Source organism: Haliotis cracherodii, unplaced genomic scaffold (genome assembly GCF_022045235.1).
Source record: "Haliotis cracherodii isolate W230 unplaced genomic scaffold, xgHalCrac1.p SCAF_19, whole genome shotgun sequence".
NCBI lineage: Eukaryota > Metazoa > Mollusca > Gastropoda > Lepetellida > Haliotidae > Haliotis > Haliotis cracherodii.
In genome coordinates this window covers 3,791,661-3,816,357 of record NW_027266274.1, presented here as the reverse complement: position 1 = coordinate 3,816,357, position 24,697 = coordinate 3,791,661, and the positions used below count along the sequence as shown (strand labels likewise).

The window sequence follows — 24,697 nt, the reverse complement described above, 5'->3', positions numbered from 1 at the left end:
GAAACCAAAGCCCTTGTTTACATATTTTTTCTAAACTGGTTCCCTTGTTGGTACGCGACGCAAGTTTAGCGCGATTTATACTGGTTTACGTAGACAGGACCCCAGTCCAAATATTTTTCATAAGGGAGGTAACCATTTCTGTAAGTATTTTAAAACTATTTTGGAAACAAACATCGTGTGATAAATTGACGCAGATCATCCTTACGCAGATATAGTCATATCATAGCACAAATTTTCATCAGCAGTGTTTCATTGTTCAAGAGCCGAGTTTCGGTCCCGTTCGACCTTCTCAGTCCTTTGAGGACAACAGTGAAAATAGTGATAGGTATTATGCAATGAATTATCTGTATATGCCGTGCATGTTTCTCAATCCTTATGTCGAAGTTATGTAAAAAAACTGACGAGGCAAGACCCGAGGAAAGTTTGGCCTGTGCCTCTCTTCTGATGCGGCCATGTGATCAGTTTGTGATTTACCGCGATATGACGTCATACTAGGGGAATCCCCTATTCAGGTTTCACATGGTGTTGTCCGTATTTCCAGGAATAGACCTTGTACACACGTCACGTATTGACTATCATCACCTGACAAAAACGCTCCCTTTGAATATTGTCTCACACGAACGTCGAAAGAAAGTAAGTTGGTATTCCCGGTGATGCTAAAATTAGAAATGTGATCGTGGTGTGATTAACGACGCAGCGAACAACTGTGTGCAACATATTGCTTAGGACTATACAGCCAAAGGATAATCACTTTCAACAGGAATTGTACTAAACTGAATATCTTTTCTAGATGATTTAGCTATCTGTTGAGCAGAGATGAGCAGCCAACAAGAGGTTCCACTTTACTGTGTTATTTGTTCAAAGCAATTTAGTGGTGCTCTATCAGCTCAGCAGCATTTCATCAGTGAGGCTCACAGGAAAAAAGAAGACCAGATTAAAAATTCAGTGTTTCAGGGAAACACAAGAACATACTGGTGTGACCCATGCAATGTCCAATGTAACACAGCTGAACAGTTTCAACAACACATTGTCAGCCCTAGACACAAAGAGATTGTAAGAAGAAGTTTAGGTTTCGCATACCAAGCTGCAACACCAGTTCAAAACCCTCTCCTTTCTGGGAGGGTACAGCATGTCGGTAGCAGTCCCACACAGGGGCTTAACCAGACAGTACCTTTCAAGATGTCCAGTGAAACCGCAAGAAAGGAATATGACTTTAATGGTTCTAGAGGTTATTGCCATCTCTGTGACATTGACTTGACCTCTCCACAACATGCCCGGCAACATCTCAGTGGATCCAAACATCAGAAGAAACAAAAACAGATGGAGGCTGGAGAGGACAACACCAATGTGTTGAAGTGTCAGATTTGCAATGTACCATTTACCAGTCTTGGCAATGCTCAGGAACATCTTGCAAGTGCAAAGCACTTGAAGAAGAAGAGAGAGATGGAGGGACAGGACAATGTTTTCAACAGTAGCTCTCCCCTGTATGGTGTTTCAAACATCTCACAGCCAAGTAACGCCCCTACAAGGTTGGGAATATCCCCCTCAGAGACAGGTACTGGACTGTTTGCTGATGTCCCAGTTTACAGCAACAGTAGTTCTATGCCTGAAACTAGACCAAGTCAAACAATGGCACCATTACTGACAACTAGTTCTACTCTAGTTGGAAACATGTCAGTGTCTGATACTGTGAAAACTAGTTCTGGTGATGGTAATGAATACAATGTTCCTTATACTTTCGATGGAAAGGAGGGTTACTGCAATGTCTGTCATGTGGATTTTACATCTCCTCAAAATGCCCAGCAACATCTTGATGGATCCCGACATAAGAAAGCAGAGAAGCAATGGAAATTAGGACAATCTGCCAGTGAGGTGCTCAAATGTGACTTGTGTAATGTTGTATTCTCCGGCCCTGAGAGTGCCCAGCAACACTTTGACAGTGATAGACACAAGAAGAGGTCACAGCTGCCCAAAACAAATTTCACACTTCAGGAGCAGGAGAAACCGCAGCTTTCCCAGAAAATGACCTTGGTAAATAACCCACTTGCAACTCCAGGTGCTACCGTTCAGACCTGCCTGCCAATGAACATCCAGCCGGAGTCTAATTCTTTGACAGAACCAAAAGTGAGTCAGTTTCCAAAAGCTCCAAGTTTAGCTCAAATTATGCTTCCCAACGAAAACAAACTGACATATTCAGCTGGGCCAACAGGCTATTTGCCACTGACTGTAAGTAATCAGAATGAAGGTAGTCTGTGTTTATCTGTTCATGGAGGAACTTTGACAGATGTTCCAATTCTGGGTAGCTATTCATGTCTACAAAATCTAAACATGGTCAATCAACATTTCCCCCACATTACTGATGGTAATAATTCTAACAATTCATCAGAGAATACACAAATGCAAAGAACTCCTTTGTCTCAAGAAAACGTAACAGAAGAACAGGAATATATTTTTTATGGGAGCACTGGACGATGTAACATCTGCAAAATTGAACTGACGTCTCGTGAACATGCGAACCAACACCTTAGTGGTAAGAAGCATGCGAAAGCTAAAGGCTTGCATTCAGCAGGTACTGGTGATGTTTTGGTCAACAATGGTCCTGATGTCAGTGAGAGAACAGCTGGTGTCAAACCATCTACCAGTCCTCAGACACCATATCGGTTTGATGGCAACAGAGGATGGTGTAACGTCTGCAGCATCGAACTAACGTCTTCTCAACATGCACAACAGCATCTCAATGGTAAGAATCACACAAATGCTTTAGCACGATGGCAAGCAACAAACAGACATGAGGAATCAAAGGAGTCTGCAGAACGAAGGCTTTACGAGTTCGATGGAATGAGAGGCTTCTGCAATGTGTGTAACATTGAACTTACCTCTAAGGCACATGCTAGTCAACACTTAGCAGGGAAACCACATGAAAAGGCTGTACAGAGATTGAATTTGGTTGATGCAGTTGATGCACATAGAGACCCTTCTTCTGGAGTGTCCCAGCCTGGTGATGCGATGGAGGAGCCAGCGTATGTGTTTACTGGTGGAAGAGGCCGATGCTTTGTTTGTAACATAGAGCTGACATCTCCACAGCATGCCACCCAGCACCTTCAAGGTCGGAGTCACGCCAGGGCTGAGGAAAAGAGGAAGATGATCAACCAGAATGGGATACTGTCACTCCAGTGTAAGGTTTGTCTCAAGTCATTCAGTGGACAAGAAAGTGCTGCACAGCATTATGCCTCTGCCAAACATATAAGCAAGGCAGGGCTGACCAAGGGTTCCTTGGATCCGGTCGGGATAGAAGCTGGGGGCCTGTACTCAGCAGGCAGAGAGAACTCGGTAGGCCACTCCCCACGAAACATGTATGTGTGTGAGGTATGCCAGTGCCAAGTGAACTCATTTGAACAGTTGTCAATCCATAAGAAAAGTCCCAAGCATCTACAGACTGTGGAAAAGAAGCAGCGATATGTCGCTGTGGCTCTATCGGCTTATGGTGATGAAAATAGCAGAGGGTCTAGTGTTGAAGATAGTCAGGACAAGACGGAATCCAAGCAAGGGAGCTACAAGGATGTCTGGGAAGCTCTTCGTACAGGAGAAGTCACTGCAGTCAAAGGCATAACTCCAAATACTGAAGTGAAGGAAATAATCTCTTCAATTTCCAGGAGTGTTCCTATCACTACAGCATCAAATGTCAGTTCCGATCTAGTCGGACACTGGGAACATCTTGATACTGATGGGAGACAGTCTACAAGAGTGAGTGAAGCTGGTTCGGGTGTGAGAAAGTTATCAAGTACAAATAGTGCCAGCAAAACACTTAGCACGGAGCGAGAACGAAGCCCAGGAATGTCTGCTGCAGCCGAGGAAACGGTTTCCAAGGACAATAGAATTAACACAGAAATAACTCCTTCAAGAAATGTTATTTTCAAAAGCACTTCATTGGCCAAACTAGTCATGGGCAGGGGATCCACCATTGTCAACCCAACCATTACCACAACAGATGCGATGCCTCTGAGGATGAGAACAGCAGCGATCACTCAACCGACATCTACCGACGTTGGAGACACTGATGACTTCCAAGATAATGTCAAGGGATCAGGTGGAAGTAGGCGACCCAGCACTCACAACCCGCTAAAAAACCAGACCACTGTCCGACACAGAGGAAATAAAGTTCCTCTTGATGTGTTTGAAAACCTGAATTCAGATGAAGAAGAATCTTCTCGAAGTAAGACATTGCCATTGGATGATGACCTGCCTGGTGGTGAGGCTGACAGTTTAATCAGTTACAACACAAATGCTAGCAGTATTCTCAATGATGGACCACATGTTTCTATGGGCTCCAGTACCACTGATCACAACCACTCCATAGCTCCAAGACAAGATAGAAACATATCTCTCCTGACAGATGCTGAGTCAAGTATCTGTCCATCCTCTAATTTTGAGCTGCTCATTGGCCATGTTGGTATAGGTGCAATACCAAAGGTGCCACCAAAGAACCCTTTTGGTGGATATTACAAATTTTACTGTGACATCTGTAATCGGCCGATGAACACAGATAAAGACTACCAGGCTCACCTGCAGAGTCGAGCTCATCAACAGCAGGCAGCGGAAGTGGAGGCTCCCCGGGTGAACCTGGGACAGATACAGAGGGTGCTCAGTATCGATGATGCAGAGGAAGCAGCCTATCATGTGACCAACACCATGCCTCGCAGCTACCAGGTGGATCTGTTCTGCAAAACCATGGAAGGCGACAAGGTCATCTTCTTGCCAACAGGTGAGTCAGTGGTTTTCTCCTTCAACACTTCAGCATTAGAAATTGGTACTAGTCCTGTACTCCTTGCCAAACTGCCCAATAATTAAGGCATCATAAGGATAAATAGAAATTTGCCATTTTTAAGGGTTTTGCTATATGTTATAATTATAAGGACTAATGGACTAAAAATGTATGTTTCTAACACTGCTGTTTTCTTTAAATCTTCATACTGCAAAACTGTTTCATTCCCATTATCCAGTATCTGTATCAAATACATTGGAAACAAATATTTGACTGTGCTAATTTAAACATGTTAAAGATAAGACCTGCACTACTATGCTGGCCTCATCAGCTGTCCAGTGTGTTATATCTCCAGGCCGTTGTGTGCCACCAAGGCTTCTTGAAAGATGTTTGCCTGATCATTAACAAACATGGGGAGGGAATTTATTGGTGATATCGACGTTTGTTTCAATCAGGAGAAGACTGTGTCATTCTTTAGTTTTAGTATTAATTGTGCTATAAGATATTGTATACTCTCAGATGTCACGATGCAACATGACATGTTTGCTGCTGCAGGGACTGGGAAGACGCTGGTGTCGGTGATGACGCTGAGCTGTATGCTGCAACGGAACCCACGGCGCCCAGTGTTGTTCCTGGTGGACAAGGTGTTGTTGGTGCTGCAGCAGTCAAAGTACATCACCAATGAACTTGGGAATCGGAAGTACAAGCGGTAAGTAGTCTCTGTATATTTCTGTGTACAAAAGTCACAGTATGCACTGACACTTATATCTTCTTATATGATATTTTGCCAGAATGTTGATGCCGTAAGATACCCTCAATAGTTGTGTCCCCTAGCCATACAAGGATCAGCTATTTGTTGGCTGTTGTCAATAATTTGTCCTAATTAATGTCTTTGGTGTGTAACCAAAGCTTGAGGATAAACGTCTACTACCTGCTTCATATGGAGCTTTTTTCCCACTTGAAATAATGCACTTTGAAATATAGCAGAATTCAGCCCAACAGAGTTAATGTATACATTGTAAAGGTACTTCAGACATTGATGTATTAACGGTTATCATCCACATTCCGGTCAGTGAAATCTCCCGCTATTGTTCCTGTTGCTATCATGTGACACAGGATATGCTATCCTTACAAAATGGCCTCCATTCTGTAGTAGAAGGAAGATGCGCTGGAGATAGTGCAGTTTGTCTGCACCCTGCTTGAGTCCCATTGTGTCAGTAACCTGCTGGCCATCGGAGGACGTTGACTTCGCATCCTTATCAAGAAGTCAACATGATATACTTGACAATGATGCTTTACAGTAGCTATTTTGTCCTTTTGCATGCCCATTGTGTCAGTAACCTGCTGGCCATCGGAGGACGTTGACTTAGCATCCTTATCAAGAAGTCAACATGATATACTTGACAATGATGCTTCACAGTAGCTATTTTGTCCTTTTGCATGCCCATTGTGTCAGTAACCTGCTGGCCATCGGAGGACGTTGACTTCGCATCCTTATCAAGAAGTCAACATGATATACTTGACAATGATGCTTTACAGTAGCTATTTTGTCCTTTTGCATGCCCATTGTGTCAGTAACCTGCTGGCCATCGGAGGACGTTGACTTCGTATCCTTATCAAGAAGTCAACATGATATACTTGACAATGATGCTTTACAGTAGCTATTTTGTCCTTTTGCATGCCCATTGTGTCAGTAACCTGCTGGCCATCGGAGGACGTTGACTTCGCATCCTTATCAAGAAGTCAACATGATATACTTGACAATGATGCTTTACAGTAGCTATTTTGTCCTTTTGCATGCCCATTGTGTCAGTAACCTGCTGGCCATCGGAGGACGTTGACTTCGCATCCTTATCAAGAAGTCAACATGATATACTTGACAATGATGCTTTACAGTAGCTATTTTGTCCTTTTGCATGCCCATTGTCACATGATCAGTGAACTGAGGGGCAAATCCAGTATTGCCACACAAGAATTCTGTTACCGATTTTATCTCCAGAAACAGAATACAGACCTGCTTGAAGTGCTGAAGTCATGTTAAGGGTTAGAAAGTCCATATGTACCAGCATGTCAATGCAATAGAATTTGTTAGCATAAATCAGCCTGTGCGTTAGCCACTCGTCAAATGCCTGAGTTCAGTAAAACATCTTTAGGTTAGCTATTTTAACATTACAATGTACTGAAAATGATGTTGACAGAAAAGTTTGGGACACAGACACAGACAGGTAACTAAACTGAAATGCTTTTCATATTGAGAGTTGTTAGTTTGCTGGTTGCTATGGCTACATAAAAGGTATAGTCTTGTTTCTCTTTACCACAAAACTTTTAATAACAAATGCCAACTTTTCAACTTGATGTAAAAAAATGTAACTATAGAAAAGAAAATATTTGATGTTTGAGGTAACAGATACCAGCTTTACAGGGTTAGAACCGAAAATAAAGCATTACTAGCCGAGGTAAGGATAATATGCCCTTGTAAGGGTAAAACAAGGTGGAAATTTGGAAATTTGTTCTGGCCCACAGCACTTTGTACTAGCCCCGGGCTAGCAGGCTAGTGTTAAGTTCTAACCCTGTTGTAGGGGGCACGGGTGGCCCAGTCGTCTAAGGCGCCGCGATTCGCTGTGCAGAGTTGCGTCCCTTGGGCACGCCAGAAACCTATGATCGTGGGTTCGAATCCCGGTTCGCCCCGATTATGTTTCTAGGTTTGTCAGCACCATACCTGTGCTCGTGGGTTTCGCCGAAGTGGTAAACGTCTAAGACCTGCATCACTTCGGGCTTTCCTCCCACATTAAGCTGACACGCCGTGATATAACTGGAATACTGTTAAAAGCGGCATTGAACCCAACTTACTCACTCACTCTAACCCTGCTTTAAACAAATATTGGTACTTAATGTTCTTCAACATTATTATTTTACCAAAAAGGATTTGCATATACGAAAGGCATCAAAGTGTGTAGCACAGTTATTACATAAGTCAGCATGAAGTGGGCAGCCGTAAAGAAGAGTACTCAAGCCTTGCAAGGTTTTGTTCTACAGTCCGTGTCGCTATTACGACGTCACACTCATTGTGATGCAGAAAATATGTCACAGTCAGCTATAGAAAAGCTCAAATTTCAAGCTGAACGATACTCTCTCAATTTCTATCGTGTTTTCTGCACAAAATGTGTTGCTACACATACTTCGAATGTTGTAGTTACCACACATCTGCATTTTATAAGTGAGTGAGTATGGTGTTACGCTGCTTTTAGCAATATTCGAGCAATATCACAGCGGGCTTCACACATTGTACCAATGTCAGGAATCGAACCCGGGTCTTCAGGGTGACGAGGGATGCTTTAACCACTAGGCTACCCGACCGCTCCTGCATTTTATAAGCTATAGTTGTACATATAATTATTTAAAATGCCTGCTGACAGTGACTGAGAAAGAAGTACTTCACTATTTGTGGTCAATAAAATCAGCCGTTTCAATCAGAGGTGGTAATTGTCATTTGATACCTATGACTGACCAATCAGAATTGAGTATTTCCCAAATTCATGGTAGAATACCATGTTACTTCCAGCATGACAAGTGATGGGGAGGAGCAGGAGCGTGAGCTGAAAATAGCCACACTGTGTGGGAACATACTGCCTCAAGGCACCACGCCCCTCTACAAGCATGACGTCATCGTCAGCACGGCAGGTACATGCTGCACACTTGTTAAGTGGAAACACTTTACTATAACTCTTTGATGTATGGAGTGTTAGAAATTATTTTGTAGTTTGACTAGTCTCAGTCTACTTAATGGTAAAGTGGTAGTCCACAAGGAAATGCCACTTGTCCTTCCTGAATTTTACTTGTCTCGAACTAGTCGACTATTGTTAATTTTGAACTTTTAAAAACCCTATTTCTTCACACTTATCAACCTATGCTAACTGTGATATATCTGTGCTGTAGGCTAACTGTGATATATCTGTGTTGTAGGCTAATTGTGATATATATCTGTGTTGTAGGCTAACTGTGATATATCTGTGTTGTAGACTAACTGATATATCTGTGTTGTAGGCTAACTGATACATCTGTGTTGTGGGCTTACTGATATATATCTGTGTTGTAGGCTAACTGTGATATATCTGTGTTGTAGGCTAACTGTCATATATCTGTGTTGTAGGCTAACTGATATATATCTGTGTTGTAGGATAACTGTGATAATATCTGTGTTGTAGGCTAATTGTGATATATCTGTGTTGTAGGATAACTGTGATTTATATCTGTGTTGTAGGCTAACTGTGATATATCTGTGTTGTAGGCTAACTGTGATATATTTCTGTGCTGTAGGATAACTGTGATATATCTGTGTTGTAGGCTAACTGTGATATATCTGTGTTGTAGGCTAACTGTGATATATATCTGTGCTGTAGGCTAACTGTGATATATCTTTGTTATAGGCTAACTGTCATATATCTGTGTTGTAGGCTAACTGATATATATCTGTGTTGTAGGCTAACTGTGATATATCTGTGTTGTAGGCTAACTGTCATATATCTGTGTTGTAGGCTAACTGATACATATCTGTGTTGTAGGCTAATTGTGATATATCTGTGTTGTGGGCTAACTGATATATATCTGTGTTGTAGGCTAACTGTGATATATCTGTGTTGTGGGCTAACTGATATATATCTGTGTTGTAGGCTAATTGTGATATATCTGTGTTGTGGGCTAACTGATATATATCTGTGTTGTAGGCTAATTGTGATATATCTGTGTTGTAGGCTAACTGTCATATATCTGTGTTGTAGGCTAACTGATATATATCTGTGTTGTGGGCTAATTGTGATATATCTGTGTTGTAGGCTTACTGTGATATATCTGTGTTGTAGGCTAACTGTGATATATCTGTGTTGTAGACTGTGATATAAACGTGTTGTAGACTAACTGTGTTATATATCCTTGTTGTAGTCTATCTGTTGTATATCTGTGTTGTAGCCTAACAGTGTTATATATCCTTGTTGTAGTCTATCTGTTGTATATCTGTGTTGTAGCCTAACTGTGATATATCTGTGTTGTAGTATATCTGTTGTATATCTGTGTTGTAGCCTATGCTGACAATCTACTACTGAAGCAGCAGCTTCGCTGGGAAGACTTCTCACTGGTTGTATTTGATGAAGCTCATCACTGTGTCAAGAATCACCCCTTCAATCGCCTCCTGGAGGCGTACCACCGCCCGTGCCAGCCAGAACACAGACCCAAAGTGCTAGGTCTGACCGCCTCCCCTGCAGGGCGCGACAGTGTAGAGAGCACGGTCAGCATGCTGCACGAGTTATTCCACAACCTTGGGGGAGCCAGCATTGCCATCGTCCAGGGTGATTGTGTGGGAGAACTGAAGCGGTATCAGTCCAGTGCTAAGCTGAAGATCAACTATGAGCCGTTTTCGGATGAAGAAAGAGCTTTCCGGAAGACACTGTTGGTGTACATTTGCCAGTGTTACTTGAAGCTGTCGGAGTTGTGCACTATTGACACTGACTGTCATTTTGGAGTGGAGAAGATGCAGGGAGAAGACTTGGAAGACTTTGTAGAGCACTTGGACAATGCTGCTACTGAAAGGTTTGTCCGAGCTCTTGGGAACTGCCAGGCCAAATCCCAGCAACCACAAGTCAAAATGAATATGGACTTCCTTGTCAATCATTGCAAGATACTTTTAATTGCGCTGTCTGATTTGGACAGTGTTGGGATACCCACAGCTGTAGCTGACCTGCAGACGTTCAACCAGACTCCAGCACAGAGTGGCTTCCAGCACGCTCAGGGGATGGGGATACAGTGTGAAAAGCTGCAAGATGCCATGAGAAGAGCTGCTCACTCAGCTCATGTCCAGCAGGAGTTTGATGACAACCCTCTTCATATCACTCTGTACACACAGTTACTCACTACTCTCACCAATGATAAATACATCAACTGGAAAGCTGGCAGAAATGCAATGGCCTTGATTCTCGTCCGGGAGCGAGCACATGCACACAGACTGAGCAATTTCCTGAAGCAGACACAATTTGCATCAGCCAACAGTCTGAAGATCACATCGGTGGTTGGCCATGGATCTGGTCAGGCTGATGGTGGCATGAAGGTGAAGCAGCAGAAGAAGGTGCTTGATGGAGTGAAGAGCAAGAAGTATAACATCATTGTAGCCACATCTGTAGCAGAGGAAGGCGTGGATATCCCCGAGTGTGAGCTGGTGGTCTGCATGAACCCGCCCAACACAGTCACCACGCTCGTACAGATGCGGGGGCGGGCCAGGAAGAAGGACAGCCACTTTGTCATCCTGTGTAAGAGCAGTGATGAGAAAGACAAGATCCAGAATATTCTTCGGCGGGAACAGTTCATGATGAAAGCTGCTGAGCATTGTGTGCAGGAGTGATGTCCATGTACAACAGTCTAGCCTGGAGGCAGGGATTGTCCATGTACAACAGTCTAGCCTGGAGGCAGGGATTGTCCATGTACAACAGTCTAGCCTGGAGGCAGGGATTGTCCATGTACAACAGTCTAGCCTGGAGGCAGGGACAACACCATGTACAACAGTCTAGCCTGGAGGCAGGGATGGTCCATGTACAACAGTCTAGCCTGGAGGCAGGGATTGTCCATGTACAACAGTCTAGCCTGGAGGCAGGGATTGTCCATGTACAACAGTCTAGCCTGGAGGCAGGGATTGTCCATGGATAATAGGAGAGCTTAAAGGTTTTCAGATTTGATGACAAGAACATTTTGTTATTTTGTTGTGTTATATATGTATGCCTCAATTAGAGAATATAGAACTTTCCTACTTATTTGAGAATGAATTTTTGAGCAGATTTTGCTATTTAACATGTGGAACAGGGGTAGACACCATTGTTCATATCCAACTGGTCCACACATCATTTTGCACAAATGAGTAATGTGGAGTAACTAGATTTTAGGATAAAACCACTGGTCCCTCTAGAGTTTCATTTGTCTTGGACTAATGGCCTAGTGTCCGTGTCTCTCCCTGTGGGATAGAATTGCTGGTCCTTCAAAGACAGACATTGTGCTGGGCTCAGTTTGGGGCCAGTATTTCAGGCACAAACTAGAGCAATTTTTTCCAGTTGTCATTCATATGCCAGAATACTGTTTCTCATGTCAGCATTGCTTGTAACCATATTTGTTTTATCAAGTTCACTTGAAACGCATACTTTGCTTGTTTTGTTATTGTTCACAGAGTGAAAACCCTGGCATGGCATTGTCATGGACACAGTTTCATGTTAAGACTAATTATTTGTTTCATATTAAATGGTGTAAAAAAATATTTTTGTCTGATTTTATTTCCTCCTAACTTGACAACACTTGTTCATACCACACACTTCCTGTGAAATGTGACTAGTATTAGTTTAGCCTGAATTTGACCTCTACCCCCCGGTTGTTGTATCTCGTGTCAACTGTCATGTCGAATGTTATTGACTTTAGGGAATATGTTCCAATGTTAGGGACTTGTGGCTCATGGCATGTCAAGGTCACTAGATTAAGACATGAATGGGTTCCTGTGTTGAAAATGTTTTGGTAAAGATAAGTCTATCAGGGCTCCAGATAACTTTTTGAGCTGTGTTGAGTTTTTACTTGAAGGTTTTTATTTTAATTGGGTTATTACATTTCTCATTATTTCTTCACTCATCTATTCATCACTCTATTGGGTTTTAAAATAAATAAAATAATGTTTTAGATATATATAAGGGTTCTAATTAAAGGCTTGACTTAGAAAGTAATTGTGCTTCAGAAATTAGCTCCATTGTACACATGCTGAAAAAGCTTCATTGAGTATTTACGCATGCTGTTTTTATACATTTGAGTTTTTCATTTAATGCATTGGTTTCTGTACGCAAGTTAATGAAAGTAATTAGGTTTTGAATATATTTTCTTTTTTGGGGGGGGTATTTTACGCAAATATGCTGCTTATCTGAAGCTCTGGTCGATGGTCAAGGTAAGCTTTAAAGGTTTGTAAGACATGGTTACTTCTACAGGCATGAGACTTTATATTTGCTTTTCTACAGCCTCAAATGTTAATGGCATATCTATCAAAATCTTTTTACGGTTGATGTGATTTGTTGTTTAATGCCACACTCAGCAATATTCCAGCTATATGACTGCGGTCGTGAAATAATCTAATCTGGACCAGACAATCCAGTGATTTACCTAATGAGCATCGATTTACACAATTGGGACCACCCGATCCTGTTAGACGCCTCTTACAAAAAGCATTGGTTGCTGAAGACCAATTCTAACCCAGATCTTCACGGGACACAGTTGATGTGGACAGTGCCTTTAATATTCATTGCCAGTTACTCTTGCAATTTTACAATACAATCTTTAGACTTTTGATAGTTTGTGCATCTTAAAAAGTGGTCCAGGAGAAGTGGTGAAGATTTGCTTCAGATGTATGACCGTGACTATATCTGTGTTTATGCCATGTATGTCGTACATTATTGTGTTGGAATGATTACTGCAGTGGGCTGATGTTGTTCCACACCAGTGGGTTCATTGGTTGATTACTTATGTTTGTTTGTCTGCCTGTCAGGTTATGTCACAGAATATTTATTTTTTTTGCTTTTGATCTGGAAAAGATACATCCAACCTATGATCAATAAAATAATAAAACATTTTGTTTGAAATGACTTCTGTTGGTATTTTATATGAAATTATTTGGAAAATATGTGTGTTATGATTTACAGAAAGTTATGCTTGTCGCATTAAAGACAATAATGGTACATTTATATAACACAACTATCCTTCGTTGTCACCAGATCCGAGTCTAGCCACATTGCAGTCTCTACTGGAGTATTCACAGTAAGCTGTGCATATTTGTGTTCTTGTTCATGCAGCCCTCTATGTAGCGACCATTTTGGTGGCCAAATGCAACTTAAATGTACGATTGAGGACCTAAATTTATCTACTGTTCGCCCCTTGGCTACCTATAAATAAACTTGTAGCATGGGTTGCGAGCGGTACCTTTGATCTTACTGTGCTGTATCATGGTAGTAAGAGCACGGTTTGTTAAAGATTATTACCATTGGCTGATGCCAAGGTCAGCAAATCCCGCCTACTGGCTTGAGAAATTTCAAACTTACAGCAATGTTTCTTTAGTGTTGTACACAGTGTTCAAGAGTAATAACGTAAATAAACAACAAAAAACAATAGAAATGTTTATAACTTTTTTAAAAGATTACAATGTAAGTGTCAAACATAAAAACAACTGGACACAGAACGCATAAATTTCTAAAGTGCCTTTGAAAATTCCAAAGTTTACACTTGATTTCACAATTAGATTAAAAGTTAAAAAGGGTTCGAAGGCAGAAAGCATATGACGTCTTATTTAACATCATATCATAAGTCACTATATTTTACACAAACTCGCACAATTTTGGAATGAACGTCGCAACCCGTGCTACAAGTCACTTACAATACCCACCTACTCGTTGTTTGGGCAGTAAGAGCACGGTTTGGCTCCGCCCCTCGGTCCTTTTGTCTGTCAATCAAATGCCAAGCCAAACCGTGCTCTTACTGCCCAAACAACTCATCTTGGTGTGTTGTAACTATAACATAAATTGCGACAATATTTGTTTAAGATGTAAACAGATAGTAATTGAAAATCTAGTTTACCAAGTTGTGTTTGGCCAATGCTGAATAAATAATTAAAAACAATGTTTCATTGATAGCTGGGGGTGTTTTGTAACCCTGTTGTATTTGCATGAACATAAGTGATATTGTACCAAAAGGAAATATTTACATTATTTATTAAAGTACCTGTCTATTACAATTGAATACCCATCTTCACACCGTGAAGCCCCTCCATACACGTGTCCTATCTCCGATGAAACCTCTGGAAATATGTGTCCTATCTCAGATTCTCAGTCTTACTCCTTGGAAAAAAGGTTTGGCTCCTAAAAACTTAGTCTTGGCTCCTACAATATCATTGTCAGGAGCTGCATATCTCTCTAACAAAAAAACAAACTTTGATCGCTTGTTCATGTCAGCATGCTCGTCATGAAGTGATCCCACCCTCTGTGGACAGTGTTCACATTGTATGGAGGCTCCATTTACAGAAGTTTAGTCTGGTTTGGTGAACTTCTTCTTCACAGATGCCATTTTGCTCTTCTTGGTGAAAATTCTAACCGAAAAAGATGTTGACTTGTCCGGTATTGGGTGAGAAATAGAATTAAACAAGGAGAAATATTTTGTTTGGAATATAGTCTACAATGAGTGCCGATCATGAACAAATTTTGAAACAACTTCAATAATCCTCATTTACAAGAACATTTTGGTAGCAGTAAATATTTCACATTTTGGATGCTAGAACCACTGAATGGATTGAGATGGAACATGTTGTCAACAAGGCCATTAGTTCAAGACGATGAGTGAGAGTGATGGGGTTGCCTTGAACAGAGTCAGCACAATGTGTGAGGACAGGCTGGACTGACATGTAGATATTTGCCACTTCCATGAAACCCTCAAGCATGGGTCAGGTGCTGACAAACCCATCTTCCCGAGGCAAGGGCGTTAACCGACTATAAAAGTCTTGTTTCCACCCTTGCTGAAGTCTATGCATTGTCCAATCAAAATCGCTTAACGAAATCAACATCTGGTTTGTAAATTACCATGCAGATTTTGGTGAATTGCAGATTTGCAAAGCATGTGTACCGTCAGCTCAGTGTCAAGAGATATTTCCCAAAAGTTTTCATGTTTTTATTGTCTTGACTGGACATCACCATTTTGTTGGAAGCAAATGCAAGTGATATGAGAGGTGAAATCTGATTGGTCAGTAGGATGGACATAGATGGGACATACGGTAACTTGTAATAGTCACTCGGGCGCTACAATCAAGCCTAGAAATTCCAAGAGTGGAAACTGGACATTCATAGTCAGTTAACTCCCTTGCCTCAGGAAGCAAGACAAATAATGTTGTTGAATTCAAACCCATGAACAGAGGATCCTGGTGTTTTGTTTTCATTTTACTGCCTCTGTGTCCTAGACGCCACTTGACGCTAATGAGAATACAACAAGGACTGATCGGCTTTCAGTCAGTACATACTGTGTCTGAGTGGGGTACTTATGTTAAATGAAGCATAATATCTCAGTGGGTTAATTAGCACTATGAAACTGACACAACTCCAGACTAGTACAAGCAGCCACGGTAGGCAGAGCCATATAATAATTATATATAATCATATAATCAATAATTAAATTTTTGTTGTGTTCATTGAATTTCCTGCATTCTGATTAGCTGAATTGGTCACGTGTTATTGCATTCAGTTCCCAATGAATGTCAAAAATTCAATTCCTGGGGGCATGGGTCCAATATATGGCATGACTGACTGACTTATTATTATGTGTTTCTCATTAAAAAATTAAGAACTCTCTCTCTCTCTCTCTCTCTCTCTCTCTCTCTCTCAGACATGATATTGCTAAAAGCTGTGTAAAACATGTTCACTAACACAATCATGAGAAAGAACGTCAGACATGTTTCCTTCTCTTACCTAGACGAAGTGGAGGTGTGTACTCTGTGGTACACCTGCAGCCACCCATGGAGTCTGCTGCTGCTGCATGCACTGTGGAGGAGCTTGATGACATCATCACCCAGCCTGCTGGCGGACTGACCATGCTGCCCAACACAGCATATGACGAGGTGTATGACAATCTCCTTGTTGGGGAAGAGTAAGTGCACTCTTCAATACAGTCTAGTCACAAACAAACAGAAATATTCATTTGGCCCAGCTGAAGGTTTCAGCCATCCTGTGCCGAGGCCTGTTCATTGTTCTCTATGTTCCTCGACCCTGTCTGTACTTTAGTTATTCTTAGATTGTAATGAAGTATTCAGAAGCTGGACTTCATGAAAAAATAGTAATATACATAGGTAGCCTCCAATAATCTTTATGTAGCCCTGTTGCTGACATCAATATGGACGAGGGTTGAAATCTACTTCTTTGTTATTTCTTTGTGTTTGAGTATTTCATTGTAACTTATAAAATCATTACTATGTTTTGCTATTAATATTAGGAGGTATGGGTATCAAAGTCCAACTAGATGCTGCATTTAGATGCTTTTAATGTGGGACAAATGCCAAAAGAGACTCAGGTGTGACACATTTACCTCAAACCTGGAAACATAATATATATTGTTAGTTAAACTAGTCCATAAGCTATGAATAAAATACAGTGAAATCTGAATGACAAGTTGGGTTAGAAGGTTGTTTTTGTATGTTTTCTTCAGAAATATTATGACTTACACTTGCTCACATTATTGTTATTCACCCTCTAATTGCTCCCACTGCAGCCATTTTGTGTTCATGTATTGTGAAGGCTTAATGTGAGAACTGTATATGGGAAATAGAGTATGTACCGGTAATGTTTTTCTGAGTATCTATATATTTTTATCTTCACATCTATACTTTTATCAAATAAAGATATACAACTGGATTTGTGGAACTAAGATGTGTATATCATTCCAGCAAAAGTGATTCTGAAAAAGGTGCTGACTGAATTCTGATTGACTCAGTTGGGTGTGTGGTTTGTTTGTTTAACAGAACTCAACAAAATCTGTTTGTTCTTGAACAGGATTCAACAAAATCTGTTTGTTCTTGAACATGATTCAACAAAATCTGTTCACTACTCCTTCATGACACTTTGCATGCATGTCAGACAGGTAGTGAACATGTGCCAGTTACTATATTATGATTTTGTTATTCAACATTTCAGAAGTTCAATTTGGCCCTCTATGTTGTATTTGTGTCCCGCATACCACAGTGCTGAGAGCTGAACCCCTTCTCAATAGAACCTCCGACTCCTGTGTGCAAAAGACAGCCTTCAATATAGCCAGTTATGTATCGATGTGAATTATATTGAACATGAGGCAATGATGTCTGTTGTATGGAGACCTCTGTTATTTCATTTGTTTGTTCAACTTGCCTAGCTTGTATGTCCACAGCTGTATAGATTCAAATTTCCGAAACATTCAGGTGATCTACACAATGTTTGGCTCTATGTTTATTCATGTTCTTTCTCAGTAGGCAGAAAACAAATTCAAACTTGTTTGCAATAATGGCATACTTGTTTGCACAAGGAACGATGCCACTTTTATGATGTGATGATGTGTACAAAGTTCATACTCCAATGAAGTTATACAGTTGTCTTTATGTCCCTGTTGTAAATATTGATGTGTAGATTTGGACAATGTAGGATATTGATAAGGACCCTTTTAGCCCACTAGATATATATATACTCTAAAAATGAGCAAAACATTTAGGCGTCATTATCAATGTTCATTCAAATACATATAAGACTTTTCCCATTTTCCCTGTTTTGGGCTGACAAGACTAAGTGTATAGATAAGGCTAAAATATGTCATGAAGGATGAGTAAGAAGTTTTAAGGAAACCTTTTTCTCAAGTTTGGACCCAAGCTGATTTGCTTAGGTAAAGAAACAGATCTTGGGCCATGGGCATGATCAAACATCATATGTGACCCAGCAGTAGAAGAGGGACCTTATGGGTGGTAGGATCATATGTGACCCAGCAGGAGAAGAGGGACCTTATAGGTACTAGGATCATATGTGACCCAGCAGTAGAAGAGGGACCTTATGGGTGCTAGGATCATGTGTGACCCAGCAGGAGAAGAGGGACCTTATCGGTGCTAGGATCATATGTGACCCAGCAGGAGAAGAGGGACCTTATGGGTGCTAGGATCATATGTGACCCAGCAGGAGAAGAGGGACCTTATGGGTGGTAGGATCATATGTGACCCAGCAGTAGAAGAGGGGCCTTATGGGTACTAGGATCATATGTGACCCAGCAGGAGAAGAGGGACCTTATGGGTGCTAGGATCATATGTGACCCAGCAGGAAAAGAGGGACCTTATGGGTACTAGGATCATATGTGACCCAGCAGGAGAAGAGGGACCTTGTGGGTGCTAGGATCATGTGTGACCCAGCAGGAGAAGAGGGACCTTATGGGTGCTAGGATCATATGTGACCCAGCAGGAGAAGAGGGACCTTATCGGTGCTGGGATACAATTGTGCTGGGACATCATAAGGAAAGACGTTTGACGCCAACTTCCGTATAAGTCGCCATGTGTGTGGACTGTACAAAAATATCTTATTTTTCTCTCTTTAGTTAGTAATGTAATAAAAACATTGTCTCCAAACATTTCAGCATACATGTCTAATTTCAATTAATCAGATATTATATCTGAAAACTGCAGTCATCACATAAACAGTGATAATTCTGAAAAAAGGACTTTGCAGAAAATAAGTCCATGTGTTTGATGCCATGTATATTTGTAATAAATATGAATTTAAGGTTATGAATTGTATTTTTGTGGTCCTAAGATACTTTAGTTTTAAAAAATAATGAGGAGTCAAAACATGATTTTTCCCCACAAGGTCTTTTATCTTGTGGTTGGTCACATATGTCCAATCTGCTTTACTAAACAGTATGAGGTCATGTGGACAGATGAAGGCCATGATGTGTATTACATCCCAGCAAGATTGTCTGATAAAGTACATCAAATAATCAAGTTATCAAAGAACTTTCATATATATACAGTTATCCCCAGTCACGAAGGTGTGCCTGTACATTGTGGATATCTTGGTGGTGAAGGGTTGAAAATAAGGAGGGCATCATGTGGCACTATGTCAACATTCCTCCTCAAATTTATCATCATATATCTGGAGAACGCCTCAATTTGTTAAAGATGTTTTTGAGTATTTAAAATATTTAGCAATTACGCTGACATCTTTTTTATATAAATAAATGCAATATGATATGTGTAATTTGTAGTGGTGTTTTACAAACCAATATACCTTTATATACAGAGGGTCCATATATGGTCATGTTGGAGGAAATTACCTCCAAAATTACATGCTTGATCGCACAAGCTACCTCCAAAATTACACGCTTGATCGCACTCCAGCAGCCCAGCCTCCATTCACGGTCATGGTCTGCTGCACACGTTCTCAGCAAGGCTACCCTGTTCTTCAACCTTTTTAACCCTTAGACATTCTCCTTTCCACAATTAGCAATGACCACTTGTACACTGTACTTTCCTTTGTATGAGTGGGATTTAAGGATTAAAATATACTACTCTTTCTTTCAACAACCGAAATGTGACAAGGGTCATTATTCTTAGGTAAATATTCAGTGAGGAAACGATGGATTGAACAAGCACCCCTAAAATTGAAAAGGAAAATATTTTACAATGTTAGAATTATATAATCCATGTTAAATCAAGGTTACTTGACACATCCCCACTAGCCATACTCTTGACAAACATAGAATCCATACCAGTATTAAATACTGAGCAACAAAAGTTCCTGTGACATTGAATATGATTTAATGCAAAGTTAAATTTTTTACCAAATCTGAAACAATTTCGGTTTGCAACAGATATAAGACTCCTGTAAGTGTTCAAATGGTTTCATTTGCCATACTGACTTCAAAAAATGCATTATTTCATAAAAAAACAAGAACATGCCAAAATGTCAATTTACAAATCAATAGCGTGTGGCCACCTCTGGTTGCGATGCAAGTAACACATCTTCGTTTCATGGAATGGACCAGGCGTCGCACAAAGTCCTGTAGGATATCTGTCCATATTTGCTGGAGCATGTTTCGAAGTTCCTGGAGTGTCTGTGGAACAAGTGGTTGACGTCGAAGGCGCCGATCCATCTCATCCCACAGGTGCTCGATTGGTGAGAGATCAGGGGAGCATGCTGGCAAGGGGATAACATTCACATTGTTTTGTTGAAGAGAATCCTGAACTAGTCGAGCAATATGAGGCCGGGCATTGTCATGTTGAAAGGTAATGCCTGGGCCATGACGACGCAAAAGCGGTAGAACAACAGGGCCGATGATCTCGTCGCGGTAGCGCTTTTCATTGAGATTTACATCTACCACTATCAAACGGGTTCTCTGTCTTGCTGTAATCTCACCCCATACCATAACTCTGCTGCCCCCGAACTGATCTTCTTCCATGACACAATGATTGATGTAACATTCACCTCGACGTCGGTACACTCGAATCCGTCCATCGCTGTGGCTGAGGTGAGAACGCTGTCTGCACCACTGCTTGTCACTGTTGCTGGCTGGAATAGATTACATAGGTATGTTGTTCAAATCCAGTTGTCTTGTCGATTATTGGTTATGCGTGGCCTGCCACTCCAAGGATGGTCTCTGACTGCATTCCTCCTTTGCCAATGTTGCCATAAACACCAACTGGTGTTTCTGTGGACGTTAAATTGTCTTGCAACATCACGTTGACTCGATCCTGCTTCAAGCATGCCAATGGCTCGCAGACGCTCATTTTCAGACAGGCGTGGCATTTCGTAATGTTGAATAATTGCGTAATTTTGTTGTTTTTCTGAGTGGTTGTTGTCAGCACGATGCTTAACAATGCATATGGAAATTTTTATACCCATTCTTGGGTAGTGAAATGCATGAGGCTACAACATTGAAAGCCAAACTTTACTTGAAAAACTTTTACTTTTACTTTGAAAAATACTCTAAAATATTGGTGTCACAGGAACTTTTGTTGTTAATTACATATACATGTCTCCCCACAACTAATGAAACGATCGCGTGTATTCTGTACCCGGCTGGTGGTAATACCCAATCAGCTTGCAGATCCAGGGTAGACTACCGGAAGGCCTTCGGCAACCCACGCTTAGACAACTATGCTTATCGTAAGAGGAGACTAAAGAGATCGGGTAGTCGGGCTCACTGACTTGGTTGAAGCATGTCATCGATCACAAATGCGTGGATCGATGCTCATGATATCAATCACTGGATTGTCTGGACCAGATTCGATTATTTACAGACCGCCGTCATGTAGCTGGAATATTGCTGAGTGAGGCGTTAAACAACAAACAAACAAATAAAAAAGCCTAGCCAGCCGTGCTAATTAAGCCCCACCTCCTTCTTTGTACTTTTAAGAATTGTTTGGATTGTTACAAATAAAGACCTCAAAATACATACTTTTAATTGAGTTTACGTTTTCATGCCTTTTTTTTCTTGGCCATCGTATTGTAAATTATATAAGAAAATCTATTACTTTTTTCATGACACTTTCACTTTAATTCCAAATATATTAAAAAATTCTTTTCTGAAAGCTATCAAACAAAATGCTTTGCCAGGTAATTTAATTAGGAATCTCCAATGTGCCAAAGGTCAAATTCACTGGATAATGTATCAGTATCAATCTTAAAAAGTAGGATTATATTTTAGCAAAAGAAATATTGGAATATTGTTTTCATCGCTATTTTACTTGCTTAAACCTGATACCTTAGTAGTTCTTGGACCATTTGAAGTTCTCTTGAGTAAGGTGAAGGTCCATGAAGATCCGGGGTAGAATAGGTCTTCAGCAACCATTGCTTGCTTTAAAAGGTGACTATGCTTGTCGTTAGAGGCGACTAACGGGATCGGGTGGTCAGGCTCACTGACTTGGTTGAAGCATGTCATCGATCACAATTGCGCGGATCGATGCTCTTGATATCAATCACTGGATTGTCTGGTCCAGATTCAATTATTTACAGACCGCCGTCCTTATAGCTGGAATATTGCTGAGTGCGGCGTTAAGCAACAAACCCACCAACCAGGGTGAAGGTCGCAACAAGAGTCAAGGTGAAGAGTCAATAAAATGTTTATGTAGGATAGAGTAATACTATTATTACTAATAGGTCACTTTATGAGTAGCTTCAACCAACATGATTTGTTAGGCAGTCTCATTGACCTCCATGTGAATCATCAAGTACCCTTTCTTATTGAAGGTCGATCGCCCGTGATCTGGTGCAGCTCCGAAGGCTCGGAGTCACTCACATCCTGAATGCTGCCCATGGCGTTGATATCTACCATGTAAACACCAATGAGGACATGTATAGGAAGATCAAGGTTACTTTCAAGGGCATTGAAGCCATCGATCATATGAGTTTTAACCTTTACCCTTTCTTCCAAGAGTCAGCTGATTTCATAGAGAAGGCATTGGACAACGGGGGTAAGTTTCCACCCACACGGCTGAGTGCATGAAGTTAGTGAACATAGTACCATTCTGCTCTCATACAGTATCCAAGTTGGGTGTCAAGAAAAGAATAGTTTCCCGGTACCCCAAGCTTTTGAGAGCTGACTACTGAAGATTGGAAGGTTGTGTTTTGTTACTGCTGATTGCTTGCATTGCTCATGCTATCAACCACTGCTTTTTGATAGAAACCTTGCAACAATGTAATTTTTGTGGCATTCAATTATTTTTTTCTACAGTCTGAAGTATAATTAGTTTTTTCACGATTTTCAGGGACAATTTCAAAAGACTTTTATCGAATGGTGGGTCCCTACTATGTAATTTAGCAGAAGACTTGTGTCTCTCCTGGCGTTTGTTTGTTGATGAAGCACCTATGACATTCGCCAAGGCCTGTTATAGCATATCTGTTATCATCTTGGAAAGGTCTTTTTACAAATGTGCACTAAACAAAACTGAGGATTTGAAAAGCAGTTTTAATACATATGCTTATCCAAATTTCAGGTTTTGGGATTAAGAATGTGTTGTGCACTTAGAAACCTAATATAATCAGGGGTGATTATAGTGATGATTTGAACCTTCAGATTGACCAGTCAGAATGGAATAGTTTCAAAAGATCATTGTAGTATTTTGTTTAAATGCATAAATTGACTTGCAGGTAAAATCCTGGTCCACTGTATACAAGGAGTAAGTCGATCTGCCACACTGGCTGTGGCATTCCTGATGCTCAAACGTCACATGACAGTCAAAGATGCTCTCCGATTTGTCAGGAGCCATCGAGAGGTGTGCCCAAATACAGGTTTCCTACAACAGCTAATTAAACTGGACTCACAGCTAGGGCAGCAAAGATGTAACAAAATACAAACAGAGTGATGCAGTGCCAAGTTCTGGAGCCATCCAGCTCATCTTGGATAGGTTTGTTCTTGGTTACAGCTCAGATTCAAATTTAAATAAACATAACATTCAGGATATCATTAACCTTTAGCCTGCTGAATCATTGTCACACTTCTTTGCCCTGCCTGCTGGATTAGTTCTGCTCCTATGTCAGTGTTACATGGCAACTCCAGGGGCCCGTTCCACAAAGCGATCGTAGCGCTAAGATGATCGTAACTCCCATACTTTAACATAGACTTCCGTCAGTCGTAGTGCTAAGATGGCTTTGTGGAACGGGCCCCAGGTCATCAGGGCTGTAGACAGGTCAATGTTACCTGGCAACTCCATGTCATCAGGGCTGTAGACAGGTCAATGTTACCTGGCAACTCCATGTCATCAGGGCTGTAGACAGGTCAATATTACCTGGCAACTCCATGTCATCAGGGCTGTAGACAGGTCAATGTTACCTGGCTGTAGACAAGTGACTTTTGCAGTTCAGTTTCTCAACAATGTACACGTAAAAATATTTCCCATGTGGGGAACTCCTTGTGGACTAAATTGAATTGAGTGGTCAAGCTTGGCGACAGTTAGTTGCATGTTTGGCGACAGTTAGTTGCATGTCATCCTAGCTTGGTGATTTCAGATGGTGGTCATAATATCAACCACTGCATTGTTCGGTTTAATCCCTACCATTGCCTATTTAGCCTTTTTGCAATGTAATCTGAGTGGTCGTTGGTCTGAGCACTGGCATGATGTTGTCCTCTTGCTGTAACCAGACAGAGGTTAAAATACCTATTCGAATGCAAAGCAGCCATTTGTATTAATGGGTGATAAGATATAAATACAAAGTTTTACAAACCTATGAACTATTGACAATGGTTTTTCGGGTCCAGACATGAATATTTACTGGTTACCTAGACTGACCTTTAGTCCAAGAAATAAAGATATCTTCCGCAAAATTATATAGGTATCTACGAAATTAAAATAAATAAAAACCCAAATGGAGCCCAGGGCACTCTATAATTTCAGGTGGA

At 40.9% G+C, this 24,697-nt stretch overlaps 2 protein-coding genes across 2 annotated transcripts; both read left to right on the top strand.

Moving 5' to 3' along the window:
• The first annotated feature begins 89 nt into the window (after positions 1-89).
• On the top strand, positions 90-23,726 carry LOC139467022 (dual specificity protein phosphatase 3-like). Its single transcript, XM_071248733.1, has 4 exons — positions 90-140; positions 16,274-16,447; positions 22,549-22,772; positions 23,449-23,726. Exons 2-4 carry the CDS (start codon positions 16,317-16,319, stop codon positions 23,661-23,663), a joined length of 570 nt encoding a protein of 189 aa, XP_071104834.1. The 5' UTR covers positions 90-140; positions 16,274-16,316; the 3' UTR covers positions 23,664-23,726.
• On the top strand, positions 359-13,369 carry LOC139466679 (uncharacterized). The gene is made up of 4 exons (XM_071248298.1): positions 359-4,762; positions 5,318-5,471; positions 8,325-8,443; positions 9,838-13,369. Exons 1-4 carry the CDS (start codon positions 817-819, stop codon positions 11,148-11,150), a joined length of 5,532 nt encoding a protein of 1,843 aa, XP_071104399.1. The 5' UTR covers positions 359-816; the 3' UTR covers positions 11,151-13,369.
• Positions 23,727-24,697: the final 971 nt, after the last annotated feature.

Bases quoted from the DNA above. Each gene is read 5' to 3' on its own strand.
- LOC139466679 (XM_071248298.1), top strand. From the start codon at position 817: ATGAGCAGCCAACAAGAGGTTCCACTTTACTGTGTTATTTGTTCAAAG. The intron at 5,472-8,324 runs GTAAGTAGTCTC...TGTTACTTCCAG, and splicing joins GGGAATCGGAAGTACAAGCG to CATGACAAGTGATGGGGAGG. The intron at 8,444-9,837 runs GTACATGCTGCA...TCTGTGTTGTAG, and splicing joins CGTCATCGTCAGCACGGCAG to CCTATGCTGACAATCTACTA.
- LOC139467022 (XM_071248733.1), top strand. From the start codon at position 16,317: ATGGAGTCTGCTGCTGCTGCATGCACTGTGGAGGAGCTTGATGACATC. The intron at 16,448-22,548 runs GTAAGTGCACTC...TTCTTATTGAAG, and splicing joins AATCTCCTTGTTGGGGAAGA to GTCGATCGCCCGTGATCTGG. The intron at 22,773-23,448 runs GTAAGTTTCCAC...ATTGACTTGCAG, and splicing joins GAAGGCATTGGACAACGGGG to GTAAAATCCTGGTCCACTGT.